The 25,354-nt window shown below is 36.4% G+C and overlaps 1 protein-coding gene across 1 annotated transcript in view; it reads left to right on the top strand.

Moving 5' to 3' along the window:
- Nucleotides 1-25,354, top strand: part of EXOC6 (exocyst complex component 6) — a 176,851-nt gene that overhangs the window by 67,061 nt on the left and 84,436 nt on the right. The window contains 5 exon segments of the mRNA XM_005890631.3: nucleotides 823-920; nucleotides 3,438-3,543; nucleotides 9,055-9,164; nucleotides 17,806-17,917; nucleotides 18,458-18,592. Coding sequence (XP_005890693.2) covers nucleotides 823-920; nucleotides 3,438-3,543; nucleotides 9,055-9,164; nucleotides 17,806-17,917; nucleotides 18,458-18,592 — 561 coding nt within the window.

Genomic DNA, 25,354 nt, shown 5'->3' with positions numbered 1-25,354 from the left:
AGCAGTTTCAACAAAGGAATAGGGGTGGGAATTAGATTGTAGTAGGTTTGGCTAGGGAAGGACAGAGGAGGCAGCTGCAGGGCACAGAAAATTGTAGGAGGACTTTTTTGTTTCCTTTAGTTGTTCTTGTTTTAAAGATGGGAGGCAATTTAGCAAGTTTATTTAGTGAAGAGAAAGGAGGTAGTGGAAGTTAAAAATGCAATAGAGTGAGTAGCTGATCCATGGATCAGTTCCTTCAGGAAGAGATAGGATCAAGACCAAAGATGAAGAGGTGAGCCTTGAAGGGGAAGAGGGACAACTCTGATGTGAGCAGAAATGTTTGGTCCTAATATGGTTTTGATTTCAGTGGATTTGGAGTTGCAAAGGAATAAAATTTTGGAGTGTCTATTTGATCATTTTTCCCTGTACCACAAAGTCAGCGTTGAATTGAAAGTACAGTGTTTCAGACAGCATGTATTCTCTTTTTTTCTTCTATCTTATTTAGAGACTGCTTCCCAAGACGCAGTTATGTGGATCAGTAATCTTGAACTTTTCCTTCAATTCTGACTTGTAATACTTTTTAAGGTTAACAATGTAATCCAGACTGAAAAGAGAGAGAAGAAATGGAAAAATAATTCCAGCTTCATAAAACTTTCTAGACTCTTTTTTTAACTGGTGCAACTTAGTAGAAAGGCAAAAGGACATCTTTTTTTCATACTATTGAGATGGCATACAATTTGATATAGTGATCACTTCAAACAGTTCTCTAGTATTCTGAACTTTTAAAAATGAATATCTTTAATTATTTTACTTGTATATCTGCTTTGTGTGTGTGTGTTTTAGGGTTATGGTTTTCCAGTGAATCGACTTTTTGACCTTTTATTTGAAATAAGAGATCAATACAATGAAACATTGCTTAAGAAATGGGCTGGAGTTTTCAGGTTAGTCTAAGCCATGGTACCTTAATGTAAGAAAAAAATTGCCAAATTATGAAGTAATTGTTTTTGCATTTAGCAATAAAATTGCTTATAATTATATTTTTATTGTGGTAAAATATGTGTAACTTAAAATTGACCATTTTAACCTTTTATGAATGTATAGTTCAGTGACATTATGTTCACACTGTTGAAACCATCACCGCTGTTCATCTCCAGAACTTTCTTATCTTCCTAAACTGAAACTCTGTACCAATTAAACAGTCCTTCCCAACCTCTTTTTCTTCTGGTTCATCCCGGAAATCACCATTCTACTTTGTCTTTGAATTTGACTACTCTAGTTACTTTATATAAGTAGTTCGTACATTGTTTGGGTTTTGTGTCTGAATTTGTTTGGTTTTTTTGGTCTGGTTTATTTCACTAAGCATAATGTCTTCAAGGTTTATCCATGGTGTAGTAGTATGTGTCAGAATATCATTCCTTTTTTAAGGCTAAATAATACTCCATTGTGTGTATCATGTTTTATTTATCCATTCATCTACTTATGGATATTTGGGTTGTTTTCACCTTTTGACAATTAATGAATAATGCCACTGTGAACTCTGACAAACAGTTATCTGTTTGGGTCCCTGTTTCAGTTCTTTTGGGCATATACCCAGAAGTGGAATTGCTGGATTATATGGTAAATAATTTTGAGGAACCTCTATTCTGTTTTCCACAATGGCTGCACCACAGGTACATGACTTATTTCCAGCCTCTCATTAAGATGCCAGAGCCATTTATCAATTAGATATTCATTATGTACTGCCCAAACCATATCCTTCTCTTATGTTCCTTACCTCTGCAGATGTCTGTGATGAGGTGAGATATATATCATTTGTCCATTTTCCTTATCTAGAAACCACAGATTCATTAGGATTATACTTTCCCTCATAATCCTCATTTAGTTTGTAAGTCCCATCTATTCTACTTCTTAAAAACTGTTTCTGCCACTCCCTTTCTGCCTCCACAAATACAGCTTTAATTCAAATCCTCATCGCTCTTTATTTGGATCATTCAATCTTTCTACCTGGCCTCTCTCTGTTCATTATTGTCTTTTTCTTTGTTTTTCCTCCTACTATGTGAAATTCTTCCTATCATATTCCTCTGCCTAAAACCTCAGATGATATTCCATTGCCTATAGGATAAAATCTGGGTCTCAGTTTGTCCACCTGCCCAGCCTTATTTTAAACCATGTCCCTTGCATACTTTATACTCCAGTAATACTGCATACTTGTGGTTTTATTCAGCCCCTCCCCACAGTCGTACTTTTTCATGCCTTATGTTTTTGCATGTTATGGTCCATCCTTTGGAAATGCTATTCTCCCATAATCTCATTAGAAGTGTTTCGTTTTATCTGTAAAACCCCTACACAGCCCATAGCTTCTCTGTAAAACTTCTCATGAGATATCCCCCACCTAGTCTGTTAAAGTTAGTTGCTTTTTTCCTTTGTCCTATATCTGAAACTTGTACCTCATTTATTGTCTGCATAACATCATTATAAACATAATCTGTTTGTATATCTCTCTCTGCTATTAGGCTTGAGAACAAAGATCTTGCTTTTATCTTCATGGGGGTAGAGAGTTTTCATTATAGTTAGCCCAGAGACTAGCACATAATAGGTGCTCAAGAAATACTAATCAGACTGAATTATTGATTATAAAGAAGTTGATTGGACAGCAGGTATATTAGTAAGGCTGAGTTAAGCTACTAACAAAAGTACACAAAATCTCATTGGATAAACATAGGCATTTTATTTCTCACACAGAAGTTTATAGTGGGTCTAGTAGTCCACGACTCAGGCTTTTACCATCTGTGATTCTACTTTCTCGACATGGGGGGGTCTCTCCTGTCACCATGGGACAGAGGATCACACAGTTAGCTCATAAATGCTTTAGACTTAAAGCAACACATGTAGCTTGTGTTCACAGTCCAGTGGCTGAAACTAGTCATATGACTGCCTGTTTGCAAGGAAAGCACATAGATGTTTGGTGAGTAGTAAATGTGTCTGCCTTACTAAGTGTAAAAGCTGCTTTTCTAAGTACAGCATTGTGAGAGACAGACAAATGGAAGACATTGTTTTCATCTTCGAGGGGCTTATGATCTAGTTGGAAAGAGAACACAGAAGACGTGGAACTTGAGAGTTGTTCCTGTTAAGAAATATGACTGGGATACTCTTCAACTCATTTTTAGTTGTAGTTAGTTCATTCAGACTATATCATGTTGGGAACTGTTCTAAGGAATTGAAGTACTGAAGGATGTAAAATAAACAGGTAGAAAGAGGATCACACGTTAATTTTGAAGGACACTTATTTGATACTGGATTTTAGAATTCTGAGTGATTAGGCACTGTTTTCCTATTTATACCCTTAACTGACAAGCAAAAAATTATTTTGTAATTATTGGGTTTTCTTATTGTTCTATAGCACTCTATTGGTGTATTTTCTAATATTAAATTTTCAATTCTGTCTTCTTTCTTAACAGGGACATTTTTGAAGAAGATAATTATAGCCCCATCCCTATTGTTAGTGAAGAAGAATATAGAGCAATCATAAGTAAATTTCCCTTTCAAGATCCAGACCTTGAAAAGGTACAACTTTGTTCTTACTTCAAGAATTTTCTTCAAAATAAATTAATCAGTAATACATTATATTAACCTGACATTGTGAGAATAGCTTCTTTTGAGGCTTTTGTTGTTACTGTTGTGTTATTTGAGAAAATTAATTATGTTTTTGTTAACTTTTAAAGATTATGTTACTACTACTGTTATTTTGGTGAGGTTAAGAAGGGACTTTTCCTGGGGCTACTAGGAGCAGTTGTCCCAAATGTTAGGTGGATTCCCAGAGCAGGTGTTACAAATGTTGGGTGGGTTCCAAATTAAACATGTTGAGTAGATTATAGGAATAAGAGAATTTTGTAGGGAAAGAGAGAATTTCTATGAAATTTGCATTACTGTGAAAGATCTTAATTTTAATTTTTTTTTTCTAGAAACGTACTCATGTAAAAAAGTTTGTCTTGGTTCAGTAAGAGGTGTATGAAGGTAATAGTCATCTGGATTTTTTTCTGAAGTAAGAATGTATATTTTTGGAATTAGGATGTGAACAAAAGATAGGATAGAGAAAGGAAATTTCTTTTGCTGAAATGCTGAAATACTGAAATTTCTTCCAGCATTAGAATATTCTGTAAATATACCTGATTGCCCGTGTGTGTGCATGCACACAAAAACACACATGCTTGTACCAATCCAGTATCTCTGGGTAGAATTAGATCTTATGAGAAAAGGATATCGTATTTCCTGCTCATATCACCTTTTTAGTTCTCCTCATTCTTGATATTTTCCCTTAATCTTTTTTGTTATTTTTCCAACACTTTATAATTTAGTTCTTTTCTATATTTTTATCCCTTCATAATGAACAAGAGTGAATTCTCAGTGAGTTGTGTGAATTGTGACTGTAAATTTTTATGTAAATATAATAAATTTTTATTAAAATTCTATGTTATATTCATTTATACATAGACAAAGCAAATTATGTGTCATTTCAGTTCAATTGCTCAGTTGTGTCTGACTCTTTGTGACCCCAGGGACTGCAGCACTTCAGGCTTCCCTGTCTATCATCAGCTCCTGGAGCTTGCTCAAACTCATGTCCCTCAAGTCAGTGATGCCATCCAAGCATCTCATTCTCTGTCATCCCCTTCTCCTCTTGCCTTCAGTCTTTTCCAGCTTCAGAGTCTTTTCCAGTGAGTCAGTTCTTCGCATCAGGTGGCCGGAGTATTGGAGCTCCAGCTTCAAATTATGTGTTCAGTTCAGTCGCTCAGTTGTGTCCAACTCTGCGACCCTATAAAACGGTTAGAACTGGACATGGAACAACAGACTGGTTCCAAATTGTGTGTAACAGTCACTAAATATAGGACCAATTAATTAAATGCATAGCTTTTAGATTATAGCTAATGCTGCCATTGCATATACCTAATTGTATTCTAAATACACACAGAAGACCAGATTAATTATTCTATTTCTGTATTTTTGAAGCCCCAATCAAAGATCCTTGTCAGGAAATATTATAAGAATATGCTTTGTCTCATGGCTTGGTTTAGTTTTAGTTATTGGTAATAAATGTGTTCAGGATATAGCATCTGTAAAGAGAACACTAGGCTTCTCTGGTGGCTCAGTGATAAAGAATCCACCTGCCAATGCAGGAGACACAGGTCTGTTCCCTGGGTTAGGAAGATCCTATGGAGAAGGAAAATGCAATCTACTCCAGGATTCTTGCCTGGGAAATCCAATGGACAGGGGAGCCTGGCAGGCTGCAGCCTATGGGGTCACAAAAGACACTGGGACGACCCAGAGGGATGGTATGGGGAGGGAGGAGGGGGGAGGGTTCAGGATGGGGAACACATGTATACCTGTGGCGGATTCATTTTGATATTTGGCAAAACTAATACAATTATGTAAAGTTTAAAAATAAAATTAAATTAAAAAAAAAATCCCCCCCCCCAAAAAAAAAGAGTTGGACATGGCTTAGTGACTAAACAACAGCAAAAATAGCAGTGGATTTGGTCTGGATTCATGTGCCGGATCTGTCTGTGGCTTACTATGGGCGAGTGACTTACCCTGTTTGGACATTTGTGCCTTATTTGTCTAATGAGAATTTTGAATTAAATAATCTCTAATATCTCTACTAATTATACTGAACTATTCTAAATGGATTCATAGTTAAAAGGATATTTGGCTTTGCTTGTAGGGTATATCCCACGGTATTTTAGGATTAAATTTGTTAGGAATTGTATTCATTGGTTTGTGTATTATTTGTCATTAAAAGAACTATCACTAAGGCAGAAGCCACATGGAAAATTTAAATGTGGTAACTTAGAAATCCCATAACTTATTTTGTAGTAGTCTCTTGGTTGTTTGTGTATATACTTATTTTTTCCTAACTTAAGTATAATTTTCAATTAAAATAGTTTTAAAAGATATAAAATTATCTTTCAAATAACTTGAGTTACTATTTTCAGTGGAAATACCAAGTGAGAAAAGTAAGACTGAACATACATGCAAAAATATCTATTTTTGCAGATAGCTGTGCTAATTTAACTAGTACCCTTTGGCTAAAATAAGAACATAGTCATTTTATCTTTAATGTCATTAAAATAAATTCTTATTGAAATGTCTTTGAAGTAGTTAATATTGTTCAATTATTGTGCAAAGCATTAATTGAAAGTGAGTTATCTCTTCCATGTTTATAAAGTGATTTTAAAGAATGGCAGCTCTTTACTTGATTTTTGTAGTCCTCCTAATTTAGTCCCTACATTTGGAAAGGTTGAACTTACCAGTTTTAGAGAGACTGCTCTCTGCAAATGTCTTTACTACCAACTTTTTGTAAGCTGCTTTTTGCTGGAGGTACCTAAGAATAAATGTTCATTTATGGCTTTATCATTTACCTCCTGTTTAATGGACACTGTGCCATGTGCTAGTTTTTCCATCTCTACTGTCAAGGAACTTGTAGCCAAGAGAGGAATAGATAAAATAAACAGGAAATTACAATTCATAGAAGTTGACCATGCTAAGGATTAAGACAAGTAGAATGGAAAAAAAGCTGTAATTCTGTAGTATAAAGTATCAGTGGCAAGGTAATAAAGTACAAGAGATAAAGATCAAAAAATGAAGTAGAAACAGCCAGACTATAAATAGACCTTCTATACAGTGTTAGGAAGTTTAGCCTTTACTCTGACAGCTATAGGAAGTCACCCCCAGTCTTCAAGTAGTAAATACTTAATCAGATTTGTGTTTTAAAAAGATCTCTGTGACTAGTGTGTGGAGAATGGATAGGAGAAGAGTAAGGTGGGGAGACTAGCTTGGGGATTGTTTTGGTAATTTTGGCAAGAGAAATTGGTGACCTGAGTGGGAGTTATAGCTGTGGAATTTGATTTGAGATATTTAAGAGATAAGAATGACAGAAGTTGATTATCATTTGCTTATTTGGGATGATGAAGATAGAGGGGCAAGTATGCTAGCCAGGGTTCTGCATTGGATGGTGGAAGCATTCACTAATATAGGAAATAAAAGAGTAGCAGATTTAGAAAGAAGGGATGATTATTTCACTTTGAGATCTGTTGAGAATGTCTCAAATGTTACAGCTAAATGGACGTGTTCAGTGGTATCTTAATACACACATTTGGACTTCAGGAGAAAGATTGGGCCGAGATTGTGGATTTGGGAGATATTGGCTCTCACATGATGAGAGTAGGTGAGATTATCCAAAAACAGTATGTATGGTAAGAAGAAAAGAAGGTATAGGATAGAACCATACCTAGAGGAGGAGATATAGAGAAGGTAGAGAAATAAAAGGAAAACCAGTATAGGTCACAGATACCAAAAAAGGAAAGGTCATTTAAGAAGCAGAAGGCCCATTGTGTCAGACTCTTCAGATAAATCAGTTAACACGAAAAGTTCGTTCAATTCAGTTCAGTTCACTCACTCAGTCATATTCAACTCTTTGCGACCCCATGGACTGCAGCATGCCAGGGCTCCCTGTCCATCACCAACTCCCGGAGCTTGCTCAAACTCATGTCCATCAAGCCGGTGATGCCATCCAACCATCTCATCCTGTGTCGTCCCCTTCTCCTCGCTCAAACTCATGTCCATCAAGCCGGTGATGCCATCCAACCTACTCATCCTGTGTCGTCCCCTTCTCCTCCTGCTTTCAATCTTTTCCAGCATCAGGAGATTTTCCAAGGCCAAAGTATTAGGAGTTTCAGCTTCAGCATCAGTTCTTTCAGTGAATATTCAGGACTGATTTTCTTTAGGATGGACTGGTTGGATCTCCTGACAGTCCAAGGGACTCTGAAGAGTCTTCTCCAACACTGCAGTTCAAAAGCATCGATTCTTCAGTGCTCAGCCTTCTTTATAGTTCAAATCTCACATCCGTACATGACTACTGGAAAACCATAGCTTTGACTAGATGGACCTTTGTTGGCAAAGTAATGTCTCTGCTTTTTAATATGCTGTCTAGGTTGGTCATAGCTTTCCCTCCAAGGAGCAAGTGTCTTTTAATTTCATGGATGCAGTTGCCACCTGCAGTGATTTTGGAGCCCCCCAAAATAAAGTCTCTCACTGTTTCCATTGTTTCCCCATCTATTTGCCATGAAGTGATGGGACCAGATGATCTTAGTTTTCTGAATGTTGAGTTTTAAGACAACTTTTTCACTCTCCTCTTTCACTTTCATCAAGAGGCTTGTTAGCTCTTCTTCACCTTCTGCCATTAGGGTGGTGTCATCTGCATATCTGAGGTTATTGATACATCTCCTGGCAGTCTTGATTCCAGCTTGTGCTTCATCCAGCCCGGCATTTCACATGGATTTAACATTTACTAGGTCATTGGTGACCTTGGTGAGAGTACTTTCAATGATGTAAACTAAGTTGCAATTCATGTGAAGATAAAAGTAAAGTTTAGATTTCATAAAGTGTAAATAGAGGGCTCTTAGTAAAAATCCTCAAGAGTTTTACCTTTTAGGGCTGAGAATTTGCTAGTGGATGTTGGCTGTTAAGGCATTTTAACCAAGAAGCACACTGTAAACCATTAGCTGCATTCTGGTGTTTGATGGTATACAGGCCAGAAAGCTGCTGTAAGGTATTCTAAGAGTTATGGAATGAAATGGGTACCTTCTTGAATTGACATCAATTCAAACAAATGAAGGGAGTCTTAGAATTATTTGATGACACTAAGCCAGGAACCTGGCCCATAACTTTCACAACAAACTGACTCTTGTATTATGGCTGCAAAGAAACAGGTAGTTATGTATCTTCTGTAGGATACTTATCATCAGAACACGTAGAGGTATTGTTATCTGCTTTCTGTGCTTGTTAGAAGTCTGATAATATGATTTAAGAAACAGATAAATTGCCATATTTTTTCTTCAGAAATATTTTGGTTCTCCTTAAAATCTAAAAAATAACATTGAAATATAACAGTAGACTTTAAAATGCAGGTATTAACTATTAATTCAGATGTGAAGTAAATTTAATTTTTACATTTTTGAGGTGTTTAGGATATCTTTTTCTAAAATTTCAGAAATAATATCAACTTCTTTTTTCTTCCAACAGCAACCTTTCCCAAAGAAATTGCCCATGTCTCAGTCAGTGCCTCATATTTATATTCAAGTTAAAGAATTTATTTATGCCAGCCTTAAATTTTCAGAGTCACTACACCGGAGGTAAGTTTACTAATGAGAAATGTATCTTTTTCAAAGCTATTTTTGTGAAACATTATTTGGTTTATAGGCCATGACTCTTTATTGGACTAGTACCTTGTTGGAAGGCTTATATATTTTAGTAGAAGGAAAGTTTTAGTTGTTCAGTTGTGTCTGACCCCATAGACTGTAGCCCGCCAGGCTCCTCTGTCCATGGAATTCTCCAGGCAAGAATACTGGAATGGGTTGCCATTCCCTTCTCCAGGGGATGTTCCCAACCCAGGGATTGAACCCAGGTCTCCCACATTGCATGCAGATTCTTAATCATCTAAGCCACCAGGCAAGCCCATTTTAGTGGCATTTAGGGTTTTTTTTTTTCAGTCGCTTCAGTCATGTCCGACTCTGCGACCCCATAGATGGCAGCCCACCAGGCTCCCCCGTCCCTGGGATTCTCCAGGCAAGAACACTGGAGTGGGTTGCCATTTCCTTCTCCAATGCATGAAAGTGAAAAGTCAAAGTGAAGTCGCTCAGTCGTGTCCGACTCTTAGCGACCTCATGGACTGCAGCCTACCAGGCTCCTCCGTCCATGGGATTTTGTAGGCAAGAGTACTAGGGTGGGGTGCCATTGCCTTCTCCGGACATTTAGGTTAGGTTGATATAAATTTGATGGTACATATTTTTTGACATTTCATTATGTAAATCTTCAAATATATATAAAAGTAGAGGTAATAGGAAAAGAAACTCCTGTATTTTCAGCATTTTGATTTAACCATAATAAATGCTTTTTCCATAATAAGCTGTTTTATTTGCTGAATTATTTTAAATCAAACTCTAGAAATAATGGCATTTTATCCCTCACTACTTAGGTGTTTCTAAAAACAATAAGGACATTTCATTGTTTAACACACTTAACAAAATTAATACTATTCCATAGTATCTGTTCTCTAGCCCATATCAGTATTTTCTAAATTGTCACCCAAATGTCTGTTTTTAGCTAGTATGTTTGAATCAGGGACTAAATAAAGTTCTCACCTTATGTTTGTTGTTAAATCTGTTTTACCAGTATCTCTTCTATTTTTTCTCTAGTTGTTTAGATCTTATTTATTTTAGTTTCTCTCTTGCTCAGGTTACCAATGGCTAAATAATATTCCTTTATTTCACTGACTTGTCAAAAAGCTAATATTCTTAATAGTTTTTACTTGAGTAGGCTTAAAGTGAAGATTCAAACAAAATCAGTGAGAATTAATAAATAATGCTATGAAAGTGTTACTAAGTCGTGTCCAAATCTTTGCGACCCCATGTACTACAGTACAGAGCCCACCAGCGTCCTCTGTCCATGGGGTTCTCCAGGTGAGAATACTGTAGTGGGTTGCCATTCCCTTCTCCAGAGGATCTGCCTGACCCAGAGATTGAACCTGTTCTCCTGCATTGTAGGCAGATTCTTTACCATCTGAGCCACTATATCTACCTAAAGAATGCAATAGCAAATTGGTATCATGCTCAGTAATGGAGAGCAACAAACATCTATTGGTTCCTATAACCAAATTAATTATATAGGAAAGAGAATACCGTTTAACTGGTGTGATGAAGGCAATACCCAACATTTATAGATATGGGAAATGTGATATCCTTGTTTTGCACATAAGGAAACTGAGACTCAAAGAGGCTATATCATCCTCATCCAGAATGACCCAGCTAGTATGAGATGTGTCATAAAGGAGCAGTTCTTCTGACTCCCAAATTAGTGAAAATATCTGGCTACCTAGATGGACCCTGCATTATAGTCATATAATATATTTGTAATTGGGAATGCTCTGGAGGAGAGAGTGGTGATGCTAGCTTTCATGTCTTCCTTTTTGAAATCCACTTTTCTGAATTCATATACTTAATAGCAATAATCATTTTCAGTATGGACCTCTTCTGAATTTTAAGTCATAAAAAGGCATGAAGGCAGTTCAAATAAATAGGTATTTTTCAGGCCAAAACAGTGAGGCCAATGACAGTTGTTTTTTTCTTGTTGTATGTGTGTCTCTTATGGTAAGCTACCACTATTTTGGATTTAAACAATGTGTAAATAAATAGTAAATAAAATGTGTGTTCTGCCAGGGTAAAAGAGTTACCTGATTTTAGGTTTCATACTGCTTTTTTCTTGTGCATAGGGATTCTTTAAAAGATTTCTTAATTTTTGTTCTGAGAGAATATGAGTTAGAGAGCAAAGGAAAGGAAAGGAATACAAATACCTAATACATAGCACTCTGTAGTATGTGTTTCTCACAAGCCAATGACTCTCAAAGTATAGTCCCCAGACCAGCAGCCTTAGCATCACATGGGAAAATGCTGGAAATGCAACCTTAGACCTACTGATGGAGAAGGCAATGACACCCCACTCCAGTACTCTCGCCTGGAAAATCCCATGGATGGAGGAGCCTGGTGGGCTGCAGTCCATGGGGTCGCTAAGATTCGGACATGACTGAGCGACTTCACTTTCACTTTTCACTTTCATGCATTGGAGAAGGAAATGGCAACCCACTCCAGTGTTCTTGCCTGGAGAATCCCAGGAACAGGGGAGCCTGGTGGGCTGCTGTCTATGGGGTCGCACAGAGTCGGACACGACTGAAGTGACTTAGCAGCAGCAGCAGCAGCAGCAGACCTACTGAATTAGAAACTGAGGATGGGACCCTTGGCTTTACTCAAGTTCTCTGGGGGATTCTGATGTGCTCTAAGAACCACTGCCTCATCATACTCTACTAGCCTCTTATACTGTAGTTTCTAAAGATATGTTTTAAAGACATTAGCTTATAACTGCAATCATAAAACTAACTAGAAGTAACGTATTCTCTGAACTGTACAACATAACACACTGTTATCATTCAGCATTGGAAAACAATGGATACAAATGAGTATTCATTGAAACAGAATGACAAACTTTTTACAAACTTTTTTACAATGGTAGTTTTCAATAGTGGAGCTCTAATGGTCTGAGAGCTGCCAAAATTTATACCTATTTTTTTTCCTTTTATTTTTCCATTTAAAAGTTCTAATCTAAAAGAGGCAGTATAGTGTAGTAGTTAAGACCATAAGCTTCAGACTTACATCTTAGTTTGAGTCTTGATGCTGACACACTGTAGTAGGACCTTGGGCAATCAAATTGTAGTTTCCTCATTTATAAAATGAGAGAAATAACTCATAGTTTATTTTAAGAATTAAATGAAGTGATGTATGTATATAGAGCACTCAGTGTAGCTTGGCGCATGGTAGGCACATAAGGCATAAAACAGGATGGATTACTACAGTATCAGATGTGGGACTAGAGCTGGGAGTGTTTATATTTTATTTGCAGGCTTTGGGGAACTGTTGAAGTATTTTAAACTAAAAAATGACATGACTGGAGGAATATTTTAGAAAGTTTACTCTGGCCTCAATGTGTATGGTAGTTTGGAGGGGATGAAGAAATAGTCATGTTGAAGTGATAAAGGCAGTGGCTCAAGACAGATGAAGAAAGACTTGAAGTAGTCAGAATCAGTAGTGGTGAAAAGGAACAAACATATAAAAAGTGTTTAGGAATATTATTTACAATAGTCAGGACATGGAAGCAACCTAAATGTCCATCAACAGAGGAGTGGATAAAGAAGATACGGTGCATATATATAATGAAATATTACTCAGCCATAAAAGGAAGAAAGCAGTGGCATTTGCAGCAACATGGATGGTCCTAGAAACTGTCATACAGAGTGAAGTAAGTCAGAAAAAGAAAGACAAATACCATGCAACACTGCTTATATATGGAATCTAGAAAAATAATTCAGATGAGCTTACTTGCAAAGCTGAAATACAGGCACAGATTACAAAACAAAGTTATGGTTACCACTGGCAGAAGTGGGGGGTGGGATGAATTGGGAGATTGGGTTTGACATATATACCTGCATGTATGTTCAGTCACTCAGTCGTGTCTGACTCTTGCTACCTACCACATGGACTGTAGCCTGCCAGGCTCCTCTGTCCATGGGATTATCCCAGCAAGAATGCTGGAGTGGGTTGCCATTTCCTTTTCCAGGGGATCTTCTTAACCCAGGGGTCGAACCTACATCTCCTTCAGCTCCTGCATTGGCAGGCAGATTGTTTACCACTGAACCATCTGACTTATATACACTATATATCTAAATATCTAAAATATCTAAAAAGAGCACTGGGTTTCTCTGGTAGCTCAGTGGTAAAGAATCTGCCTGCCAGTGCAGGAGCCACAGGAGATGCGGGTTCGATCCCTGGGTCAGGAAGATCCTATGGAAAAGGAAATGGCGGCCCACTCCAGTATTCTTGCTTGGGAAATTGCATGAACAGAGAAGCCTGGTAGGCTACGGTCCATGGGGTCACAAAGAGGTGGACACAACTTAGCGACTAAAACAATACAGTGTTACATTCTCAGGTTTTTTTGTGCTATCTTTTGAACTTGAAAACCTAAATTATAGTAACTAAATCACCTATTAGCTTTACTGTCTGTCATGTGAATTTGTTCCAGAATGAAGACTATAAAAAACTTGCATTTCAACTCCCAATTCACTATTTGGGGATAGAAAGAACTTCATATAACAAAATGCTAACAAAATGTTTGCATTTACTATTTTAATTCAAAACACAAAGTGTATTACAAAACATATATTTTGATTGCTCAAATCAAATGATTCTTTCATATCTAGTGATTTCCTTGTTTTTGTCATATCATTTGATATGTCTTTTTTTCCCCCACATCACTTTGTAGTAGAGATTCAGAATGTCAATGAGAAATGTTTCATGCTATAAAAGATAGTTATCTATGCAAATTTCTCTCATTGTCAATATCACAAGTCACACATTTTATGAATCAGTGTAGTTAACAAGCTATTTTTAGAAATATATAATCAATTTGGTAGTGATTCTGATACCATGGGGCTTCCCTTGGGGCTCAGCTGTTAAAGAATCCGCCTGCAATGTGGGAGACCTGGATTCAATCCCTGGGTTGGGAAGATCTGGAGAAGGGAAAGGCTACCCATTCCATTCTTCTGGCCTGGAGAATTCCATGGACTGTATAGTCCATTCTCCAGGCCAGAAGACTGGAATGGGTAGCCTTTCCCTTCTCCAGGAGGAGATATATAGTCCCTGGGGACTGTATAGTCCCCAGGACTGTGTAGTTCATGGGGTCACAAAGAGTCAGACACGACTGAGTGACTTTTCACTTTCATTTTCACTGATACCATAACAACAGATCATGATTCCAGATTGACTTTAGATGGACTGTTTAGCATTATTTTATATTCATTAACTGAATGCCATCAGCTACATTATTTGATTCAGAGATTTTTATTGCACTCCTGAGTTTGCACAATTTATAACTGTCTTTGATTCACCTGAATTGTTTCATATGAATAATTTTCCATGTATAAAGTGAATTTTTATCAATTTAATATCATGATTTTAGATATTCTTTGGGTTTTTTAATATTCTTTGGTTTTTTTGTTTTAATTATGCTCTTGGTAGATGGCGCTTTTGTGGTATTTATGATAAATCTGTGCATATCAGATTTGTCTTTATCTTAAATGCATGTATGAAATTATCCATATAAGAATTATCTAGTAAAACTCATTCAGTATAATTAATAGAAAGGCATTGCACACACACATACACACACACTCAAAAAAGTGTTTAGGGGCCCTAAAATTAGAGTATTTATGAATAATTAGATGACAAAGTTAAGGGACAAAAAAGAATTTGACTTACACTTGGGTGGACTTAACTTTGTTTATATACACTCAAATTGATTCTGGTTATAGTTACCTTTGAAAACAACGATGTATACATTCATTTTTTACTTTGGGGTAAAGTATGCAAGTGAAAAGGAGAAAAAAGGAGTATCTCAACAGTCATCCTACAACTTGGCTCAAATGTTATATTGTAGAATTATTCTTGAAGCTGCAATCCTGAATTTATAAACTGGTCCTCCTCATTTTTCCTTTAAATATATATTACTTTAACACTGGGTATCATGTATAATATGTATATCCTGACAAGTATTTTTTATTATCTAATCTAATCTGTTGATTCCTGAAATACAGGACTGATACTTAGTTAAGATATTGTTAATTGGTAGGAAGTATAGAAATTTAGCATCTTAGAATTAACTTTTATTTTGTTTCTTTACAGAGGAGAGGCAGTGGATTTCTATTGTTATTTGATTTTTTTACAGCATTTGTAATACCAAAGATAAAAGCCATTAGTCACAATATTATGTGTAATTTTCCCAAAAGCTTCCCTACTTCCCCTTCAGTTCTGATTCTTTTAACCTATGAACTCCTAGTATTCTAAAAGGTAAATGTTGTATATTAATGCTACAGCAGGAAACATTGTCTAGTTTTTCCTTCTCTTCTTGATAAAAATATTGTCATTTTGTTACTTCAGTATTCAGTTCTCATTAACTCTTATACTGTGTTATTCATCTTGCAGGGCATTTATGCTTACGTTTTTAAAAAATTAGCTTTACTAAGTACATTGCCTATTTTCATTTTGTTAATGAAGTAATAACTACCTCAGAATACAGAAACAGCATAGTTAATATGAAAGTATATAAATTTATTCTTGATTATCAGCTTTCTGACATGTATTTTTATTTAAAAAATTTATATCTGTGACCTAAAATTGAGCTACTGGCGTTGCTTTTTTTTTTTTAATTTGTCAGTAAAAGAGTTATAGAAAATAACTTTGTGTGTTTAAAGCTCTTTTATTATGTTTAAACATTTTGCAGTTAAATTTTTAGAACAAGGAGATGCTTTAGAGCTCTTATAGTAAAAATGTTTGGGTTTCTTTTTATATGTGAATAAAAGCAGGGCCAGTGATGAAATGACTTCATGAAGAAACTCCAAAGTCTCCGTTATTTGGTTGCAGAGGAAACATCTGGATCTAATATGACCTTTAAGAAATTTTCAGCTTTCATAAAAGGTTAAGCTGTAGCATAATTTAGGAGATTCATTGTATATTAAGATTTAATTACTGTGAAATGCTATTTAAAAATTAGGAAGAGTACAAGTTATAATCTCAAAAGACAAGGAGTTAAGGGAAAAATTGGCTCAGTTAGGATAAAAGCCTTGTGGGGGAAATCCTGGTGATTGTTGGGTAAATCTTACCAGCACCAATAGGCCATAGGTGCTGATAGGTTTTCTTTCTCTGCTTTTACTTATGGAAGAAAAAGACGTATTGATTCAGCATTCAAGGAAGTTCAGGGGAAATAAAAGACATTATCTGTCATGGATAACTTTTCATCTGAAAAGGATGCTATACAGGGTGTCTTTAAGCATAATTTTGAGTGTGTCAGAAAAGAAACCAGAGGAGTTGGCAACCACCTCCTTTTTATCAGCGTGAGTACGTTGCTTGTTCTAGGGACACTATTGATAGATTAGAGTTTTCTGTTAGTTTGCTGCTGTGTAACCCTGAATCCCTACTGAAATTATATACATTGCCTGGGCAGTCTTGGCTTTAGATAAAAAGAATCAGAGAGACATAGTCTCCTCAGGGCTGCCAGAATTAGAGTTGGCAGAAATTGAAGAATACCTGCATTAAAATGGAGAACATTAGGATAGTAGTGAAAATTACCTGTGATTTATCAAATCATGCTCTATTTGCATATTTAAAATAAATATTAATATAAACTAGTAAATATTTGTGCTTCATAGATTTGTCAGAGTAATATTTTAATAAAAAGTAAAAGGGTGCTAAAATTAAAATGTTAGACTGTATTTGAGTCAGTGAGTCTCAGTTGGGGCAGTTTTTTCCCCCAAGGTATATCTGATACCATCTAGAGACATTTTGGGTTGTCACGACTAGGGGAAAGAATGCTACCTGCATCAGGCGGATGGAGGCCAGGGATGCTGCTACACATCTTTCAATGGTACAAGACAGCCCTACAACAAAGAACTGTCTAGCCTGTATGTATGTCAGTAGTGCTAAGACTGTGAAAACTTGATCTAGGACACAGCTTAATTGTTTTGGTTATGAGGCTGTATACCAAAAAAATATATCATTATTTACTTAAATTAAAGGCCTAGTGGTTAGAAGAAAATAGTCTTTTTAGTCCTTTTTTAGCAATGTTTAGGATGCTAAGAAACATAAGGTTAGTTCCTCCCTCTCCCAAATTAAAACTAGTGTAAGGCAGTTAATTTCTTTAAATCTTTAAAAAAAGAAACTCAGTGGAAATGGATAGCTTAGTTATATTAAAATTGAATCTAGCAATTAATTATATCCAGACAGTTCACATCAATTTGTATTTTAAAAATAATTTTAACTATAGTGTATATAAAGTGTCTTTATATACACATATATAAAGTGTCATTGGCTGTCACACAGTGGAGTCATAATTTAAGAAGTTTTATTTCCTTATACTAAGTACCCTATGGTTTTACTGTAACAGTTAATTGAATACAATTAAATTTTTCTGTAAATGAACATTTTCATTTATGGCAAGTATCCTTTTTATGAAACTAAGTTGAATTGAAATATGTGAGTTAATAAATATGAATGATTGTAATTCATATAACAATATTAAAAAATTGGAGCAAGTTACTTTAGTAAATTGCATTAAATTATTTAGGAAACTAACTATAACCCTTGTGGAAAGCTTAATGATATCAACCTTTGTTTTCAGCTCAACAGAAATAGATGATATGCTTAGAAAATCTACAAATCTGCTGCTGACCAGAACTTTGAGTAGCTGTTTACTGAATCTTATTAAAAAACCTCATATAGGTTTGACAGAGGTAGGTTAAAAAGATATTTATAGCTAAATGTTTCATTGTATGAAACAGTTATTATAAATTTATTGCTGAACATCATCCCATAAAACTAACTTTTCATTTTAAATTTATTGATAGAAGTGGATTTGTTTTAAAACAAAAGTCTCATTGTAAATTCAAGTGATATGAGGGAAAAGGGTTTACATGGAGAATAGTGGGTAGTTGAAGATGTTAGAAGATATATGGAGATTTATGTTTGTCAGACTTTACATGAAGTGAAAATACTCTTTTTTAACTTTGTGAATGTATAAAATCTGAAAAAGTATCTTGAAAAGTTATTTGAAATTAATTGATAGACTATTTTTTTTAATGATAGCATTCATAAGCAGTATTTGTAGCAGGCTTTTGATACCAGATAATCAGTTGTATTAACTGCTATAATTTCTGCTATAATTATGCAGAAATGGTGCAGTTGCTGAAAGTAATAATCCTATTTTTAAAAATGTAATGACTTTGTATATACATGTAACCTGCATTTTACTGAAGATATTTTCTATTTTCTAGCTAGTGCAAATCATCATAAATACCACACACCTAGAACAAGCCTGCAAATACCTTGAGGACTTTATAACTAATATTACAAATATTTCTCAAGAAACTGTCCATACCACAAGACTTTATGGACTTTCTACTTTTAAGGTATGTAAAAATCTGACCAAAAGTTTTTATTTCAGTCACTGTAAGCAGACATTTTGGAGACGGCAATGGCACCCCACTCCAGTACTCTTGCCTGGAAAATCCCATGGACAGAGGAGTCTGGTAGGCTGCAGTCCATGGGGTCGCTAGGAGTTGGACACAACTGAGCGACTTCACTTTCACTTGTCAGTTTCATGCATTGGAGACGAAAATGGCAACCCACTCCGGTGTTCTTGCCTGGAGAATCCCAGGGACAGGGGAACCTGGAGGGTTTCCGTCTATGGGGTCGCACAGAGTCGGACACGACTGAAGCGATTTAGCAGCAGCAGCAGCAGTCGCTTGGTCATATCCGACTTTTTTGTGACCTCATGGACCATAGCCAGCCAGGTTCCTCTCTCCATGGGATTTCCCAGGCAAGAATACTAGAGTGGGTTGCCATTTCCTTCTCCAGGGAATCTTCCAGATGCAGGGATCAAACCCATGTCCCTTGCATCTCCTTCATTGGCATGTGGATTCTTTACCACTGTGCCACCTGGGAAGTCATGATAAATTACCCAGTTTATCCCTTAAGATCATAGTATAATCACTTATATTTTAGAAATTCAGAATACTTGTATTTAGATATAACTAACGTTAACAGTAATCAGACTTTGAAAGTGTTAAGTCAGGAGAAGACCCTTAGTTTCCTAAAATTAGCAGCCTGAGCCCCAGATGTGCTCCTCTGATGATTCTTGAGCACATGTAGTCATCCTGATCCATAAGACACAAATGCAGATGATATCTGAGTGGACAAATTAATAAAATTATTTATAACAACTGAGATAAAAGCTGGACAAAACAGGCATTCATTTATTCAGTTTTGAACTGTGGTGTTGGAGAAGACTCTTGAGAGTCCCTTGGACTGTAAGGAGAGCAAACCAGTCAATCCTAAAGGAAATCAATCCTAAATATTCATTGGAGGGACTGATGCCGACGCTGAAGCTCCAATACTTTGGCTACATGATACGAAGAACTGACTCACTGGAAAAGCCCCTGATTCTGGGAAAGGGTGAAGGTAGGAGGAGAAGGGGATGACAGAGGATGAGATGACTGGATGGCATTACCGACTCAATGGACATGAGTTTGAGCAAGCTCCAGAAGAAGGTGAAGGACAGGGAAGCCTGGCATGCTGCAGTCTAGGGGTCACAAAGAGTTGGACTTGACTGAGTGAACAGCAGCAAATAGTACAATAATTGCAAGCATATACTCTGGAGTTAGACTACTGTGTGACTTTGCCACATTCTTTCATTTTAATGACTCCTGGGTTTATCATCTATAAAATTAGAGTAGTAATATATTATCTGTGTCATACAGTTATTATGAGGATTAAAGGGGATACTTAGCGCAGTGCCATTTGTTGTACATGATCTGTGCTCCGAGCGCTCTGTTAGGTGCTGAAAATAGAGAAATAAATCCCTGCCTTCAAGGAGCTCAGGAGGGAAAACTGTAAAAATACACTTGAAAATATGATATAATAAGTACCATAATATAGAAGGAGATTCCACAAGTTTATGAACATTTATTTATCCACAGGCTGATTGATTCTTTGCTTCAATGTTAGATTTTATACAATCCTCTTTCTTTATTGTTTTCTGTCCTTATGTCCATGTGTTACTCATATGCTGTCAAGAAGGGATTTACTGGGGACTGGAATTTTAAGCATATTTAACGATTCACATTATATTTAATAGGCTAACCCTATACTCTGATTAAAACATGAAATGCATTGATCAAGGGATCGTCAAGCAATTTTTATTACCAGTTGTAAGTCAGAGTGCCACAGATACTGGAACATGATGCTTTAGATTAAGGAATCCTGGAACTACATACACTTCTCAGAATCATCCTGTTGGGAGGAAATTTAGAAGTGTTAGCTCTGGTCCATATTGCCAGTGGTCCTTAAGTTGTAGATATTTAGCTGAAAGTACAACTGTCATAAGATATACTCCTTGACTTTTCTTGGAAATCAGGAAATCAAGTTCAGCTTGTACAAATAGTAGAGCATCCTTATTTTTTATTGTTTATTTTTTATTTTCACACAGAACTTAGGAAACCGTTTCTGTTTGATGATATAAAAACAAGAGCTATTTCAAGCTCAATATGTGAAGATTAAGTGTTCTTCAGTTCTGCCTTTGATCTGTTTCAAGAGGAATTATTTATCTTAAACTGTGATACAAGAAAGCAATTCAACAGGGAGAATTGGTAAATCAATATTAAAGTGAATTCCTGAGGGAGATTGGGGGAATTTCCATTCATAGTGAGTAGTCTGTAGATGATTAAAGTACAGTTTTGATTACAGACATTAGCATGGATTGCTTAGTTAACCTCTTCAGCCTAATTCTTTTCAGTCCAATGGCCTGATCAAGCATATTCCTATTACGTTACTTAATGATTATAGAAATAAGCACTTGTATGCATGGTCCTTTTACCCATACATCCATTACCCATACTCCAAAATCCCACATATGCATATACAAAGTGCGTGATTTTATATATTTGTTTACTTTATGAAATACTGTGTAGACTGTCTCGTTAGCTTGCCTTTCATTGTACTAAATCTGTGAGTGATAAAGTAAATGGTTCCTGCCCTTCAGCAGTACTGCAGTTTTTTTTAAATTAACGTGGACCCACACTGAGAGTTACTTGAAGCTAATATAAGACTTCTAACTAGAAAGATTTGCATCAGAACAGAGGGGAAAGCGGGAATAGCATTCCCCTTTTAATCTGTGTAGTAGAGGAATGGCCCAATTCTTTCTCTTTGGCTTCAGAGCTCTTTAACTTTGCTCCATGAAGCATTTCCAACCTGCCGCCCTGAAGAGTTCTTTCCTTTTGAGTCCTGGCAGTGATTGCAGGTGTAAGTGCCTAGAAAGTATATACTTGTGATCTTCATCAGTTTGCCTTTTTTAATCTGTTGATGAGTATGTAGCAAATTTTTTTTTTATTATGGCTAAAGTGATAGTGGTAAATTATCTTTGATTAAGGACTTGAAATTTTCCTCCTGTGGAGCAAGGGCATGGTACATGGACTCTAAAAAACACTTAAAAAAATAACATTCATATATAAACATATACAATTTATACAGGCACTAATTATAAATAGATATAGCTCAATTAAAAAATGAACACAGGCTTCCATTTTTCCAGTCTGGCATGTAAAGAGCTAGGAAGTTGTCACTCTGTCCTGACAAGTGAAAAGCTGAGAAGATTGTGAAAATATCAACAACCCTTCCTTGATCTTTCAGAGAAGTGAAATCACAGACCACACTGCTGCCACCAAAATTGGAGTAATAGGCAAATACAGAGAATGACAACTTAGGAAAACCTAAAGTAGAATTGAGTGTCCATAGTCCCTCCATCTTTTAATTTTTAACTCCGCTTTTTGTAGTTTGGGCCTCGTGTTCAGCCTATAATGGCAGCTGTAGGTTTTCTTCTCTAGTAGCAAAACAGCTGCGAGGTCACAATTTTAAACCTTATATCCTCATGCTCTATCAATCTAAAAGCAGATAGCTAGCTGCTGTGGAACTCCCTGTGAGTTAAGAGGATGATCAGCTCATCAGTATCCATCCTTGGCACTAGATAGAGATTCAGTTCTCTCTAGACCAAATAGAGCTGTGAATGGGGGCAGAGTGATTTTTCCAAAATATATTTGCAGACTTTTCCAAGAAGGGAGAAAAGATAGTAGACGATAAATCATAGATGTTTACTAAAATTTTCAGTGATATTACTACTTATCTTTTATTTAAAACGCATATGCTTGTAGTCTATGAGGACTAGCATGGAGTTTGTGCATATATCTGTTTAAAATAGTTCTTTGAGTGATTTTGTTGCACATCTGTGGTCAAGAACCGCTGATAGTATGATATCACTTAATTTTTGTACGTTGAAATTAAAAAGTTAAGTTATGTGAGATATGTTTCTGCCTCCAGAGGGCACTGTTTCTTTAACAAGCAGTGTGTGTGTGTGTGTGTGTGTGTGCGTGCGCGTGCGCGTGCGTGTGCGCACGCGCACATACACACATGTGCCTGCGTGCACTCATTCATGTCCAACTCTTTGGGACCCCCGCCAGGCTCCTCTGTCCATGAAATTCCCCAGGCAAGAATACTGGAGTAGGTTGTCATTTCCTACTCCAGGGAATCTTCCTGACCCAGGGATCATACCTGCATCTCTTAACACCTCCTGCATTGGCAGGCAGATTCTTTACTACTGTGCTACCTGGGAAGTCCCTTAAGAAGCAAAGAAGAAATTAGTTGCTCTGTTTATAAGCTGATTCATTTAAAATTTAATTTAGGAGTTAGTTGATGTGTTCTTGACTTTCTAATCAGATCATAAGGATTGAGAGTGTTTTGGTTTCAACTGTAGTACTACTCTCTCAGAAGTCCAAACTGATTTTCCTAACAGTCTCGTAAGTGATAATTAGTGATCATTTTTTTAGAAATATCTTACCAAATAACTCAGTGTATTCTAGTGTATAAATACAAAAAAAAGATATAATGAAATCTTTTTGTGTGCTTCTTTCCTTCTATTCTTTTTCTTTTTTTTTTAAGATTTTTTTGATGTGGACTTTTTTTTTTTTTAAAAAAAAGCCTTTACTGAATTTGTAACAATACTGCTTCTGTTTTATGTTTTGGTTTTTTGGCCAGAGGCATGTGGGATCTTAGTTCCCCAACCATGTATCGAACTCAGGCCTCTGCTTGGGGAGCTCAGAGTCTTAACCATTGGACCACCAGGGAAGTCCCTCAGCCTGCTTTGTTTTATTCCTCTGATGAAAGTGAAAATGTTCTTCACTCAGTTGTGTCCGACTCTTCACAACCTCATGGACTGTAGGCTGCCAAGCTCCTCTGTCCATGGAGTTCTCCACGCAAGAATACTGGAGTGGGTAGCCATTCCCTTCTTCAGGGGATCTTCCCAACCCAAGGGATTGAACTTCAGTAGTGTGCAGAAGGAAATGGCAACCCACTCCAGTGTTCTTGCCTGGAGAATCCCAGGGACGGGGGAGCCTGGTGGGCTGCCGTCTATGGGGTCGCACAGAGTCGGACATTACTGAAGTGACTTAGCAGCAGCAGCAGCACTAATCATGTTTTGTAGTATTGATTCTCTTCCTGAATTGTGAGATCCTTGAGGGTGAAAGATGTCTCAGTGTCTTTATACTGCTTTAATTCATAGGACATGATACAAATACCTTAGGTTAAGTTGTGTTCAAATGTATGTGACTGATAATGGTGAGTGATACTTAGGTCTCCTCTTAGTCAAGACATGAATTTAAATAGTATTAGGTTTTTGTGTGTGTGTGTTTTGCTTTTTGGCCATGATGCATGGTTTGTGGGATAATAGTTCCCTGACCAGAAATTGAACCTGTGTCCTCAGCAGTGAAAGCATGGAGTCTCAACCATTGGACCACCAGGGGATTTCCAATAAGTATTAGTTTTGCCAGAAATATCCATTCCATTGTAGTCAGAGATCATACTTTGTATGATATCAGTCTTTTAAAGCCCCAGTGCTAGCTTTTTGGCACCAGGGACTTTTTTCATGAAAGACAGCTTTTCCACAGGTGGGGACGGGGTGAAGTGGGAGGTGGACAATTTTAGGTTCACATCTGTTCACTTCCTGCTAGATGGCCTGGTTGGGGAACCTTGCTTTAAAGGTTTGTTCTATGACCTAACATTTGCTCTGTTGTGGATAGTGTCCCGTGTTCATTTGGGACTGATGCACGGTCTGCTAACGTTGAATGTTCAATAGATGTCTGTTAGGCCTAGTTGGTTTATATTGTTGATCAAATTTTTGTCTTCTGCTTGCTCAGATGTGCTGTTGAACTCCTGGAGTGATTTTTTTGTTTGTTTCATTTATTGTATTTTTCAACTACAGAATTTCTATTAGGTTCTTTATTTTCAAGTAGTTTCTATCTCTTTATACTTAATTTTGTCAGGTATTGTTCTCATATTTTCCTTTAGTTCTTTGATTATTTTAAAGACTGATTTAAAACCTTTGTCTTATAAGTCCAGTGTCTCATACTTTCTTGTTTCTTTGTGCAACTTTCAAATTTTATTGAAATCTGGACATTTAAGATAATGTAACATGGATGGATCTAGAGATTGTCATACTGAGTGAAGTAAGTCAGACACAGATAAATACCATACGATATCACATATATGTGAAACCTTAAAAGCAGGTACAAATGAACTTATTTACAAAACAGAAGTAGAATCACAGATGTGGAAAACAAACTTATGGTTATCAGGGGATAAGTGGGGGAGAGAGAAACTGGGAGATTGAGATTGACATATTGATTGAGATTGACATATGCACACTCCGATAGATAACTAATTAGAACCTACTCTATAGCATAGGGAACTCTACTCAATATTCTGTAATGGCCTATATGGGAAAAGAATCTTAAAAAAGAGTGGATATGTATGTATAACTGATTTACTTTGCTGTACATCTGAAACTAACACAACATTGTAAATCAATTATATGCCAAAGAAAATTAAAAATAAAGTCGTATTGTAATGTGGCAATTCTGATAATCAGATTCTCCTTTCTCCCCAAGGTTTGTTGTTTCTTCCTGGTAGATGGTTGGTTGTTTCATGACTTTTCTGAATTAATTCTGTAAAGTCTGTATTTTTTGTCATCTGTGGCCACTGAAGTCTCTGCTTAGTTAGCTTAGTGACCAGCTAATGATTGGACACAGATTTCCATAAAAATCTGGAACCAATCAGTCTCCCAGTCT

The sequence above is a fragment of the Bos mutus genome, chromosome 26 (genome assembly GCF_027580195.1).
Source record: "Bos mutus isolate GX-2022 chromosome 26, NWIPB_WYAK_1.1, whole genome shotgun sequence".
NCBI classification, from domain to species: domain Eukaryota; kingdom Metazoa; phylum Chordata; class Mammalia; order Artiodactyla; family Bovidae; genus Bos; species Bos mutus.
Note: the sequence above shows the minus strand (reverse complement) of the source record. Positions and strands in the feature narration are given on the sequence as shown.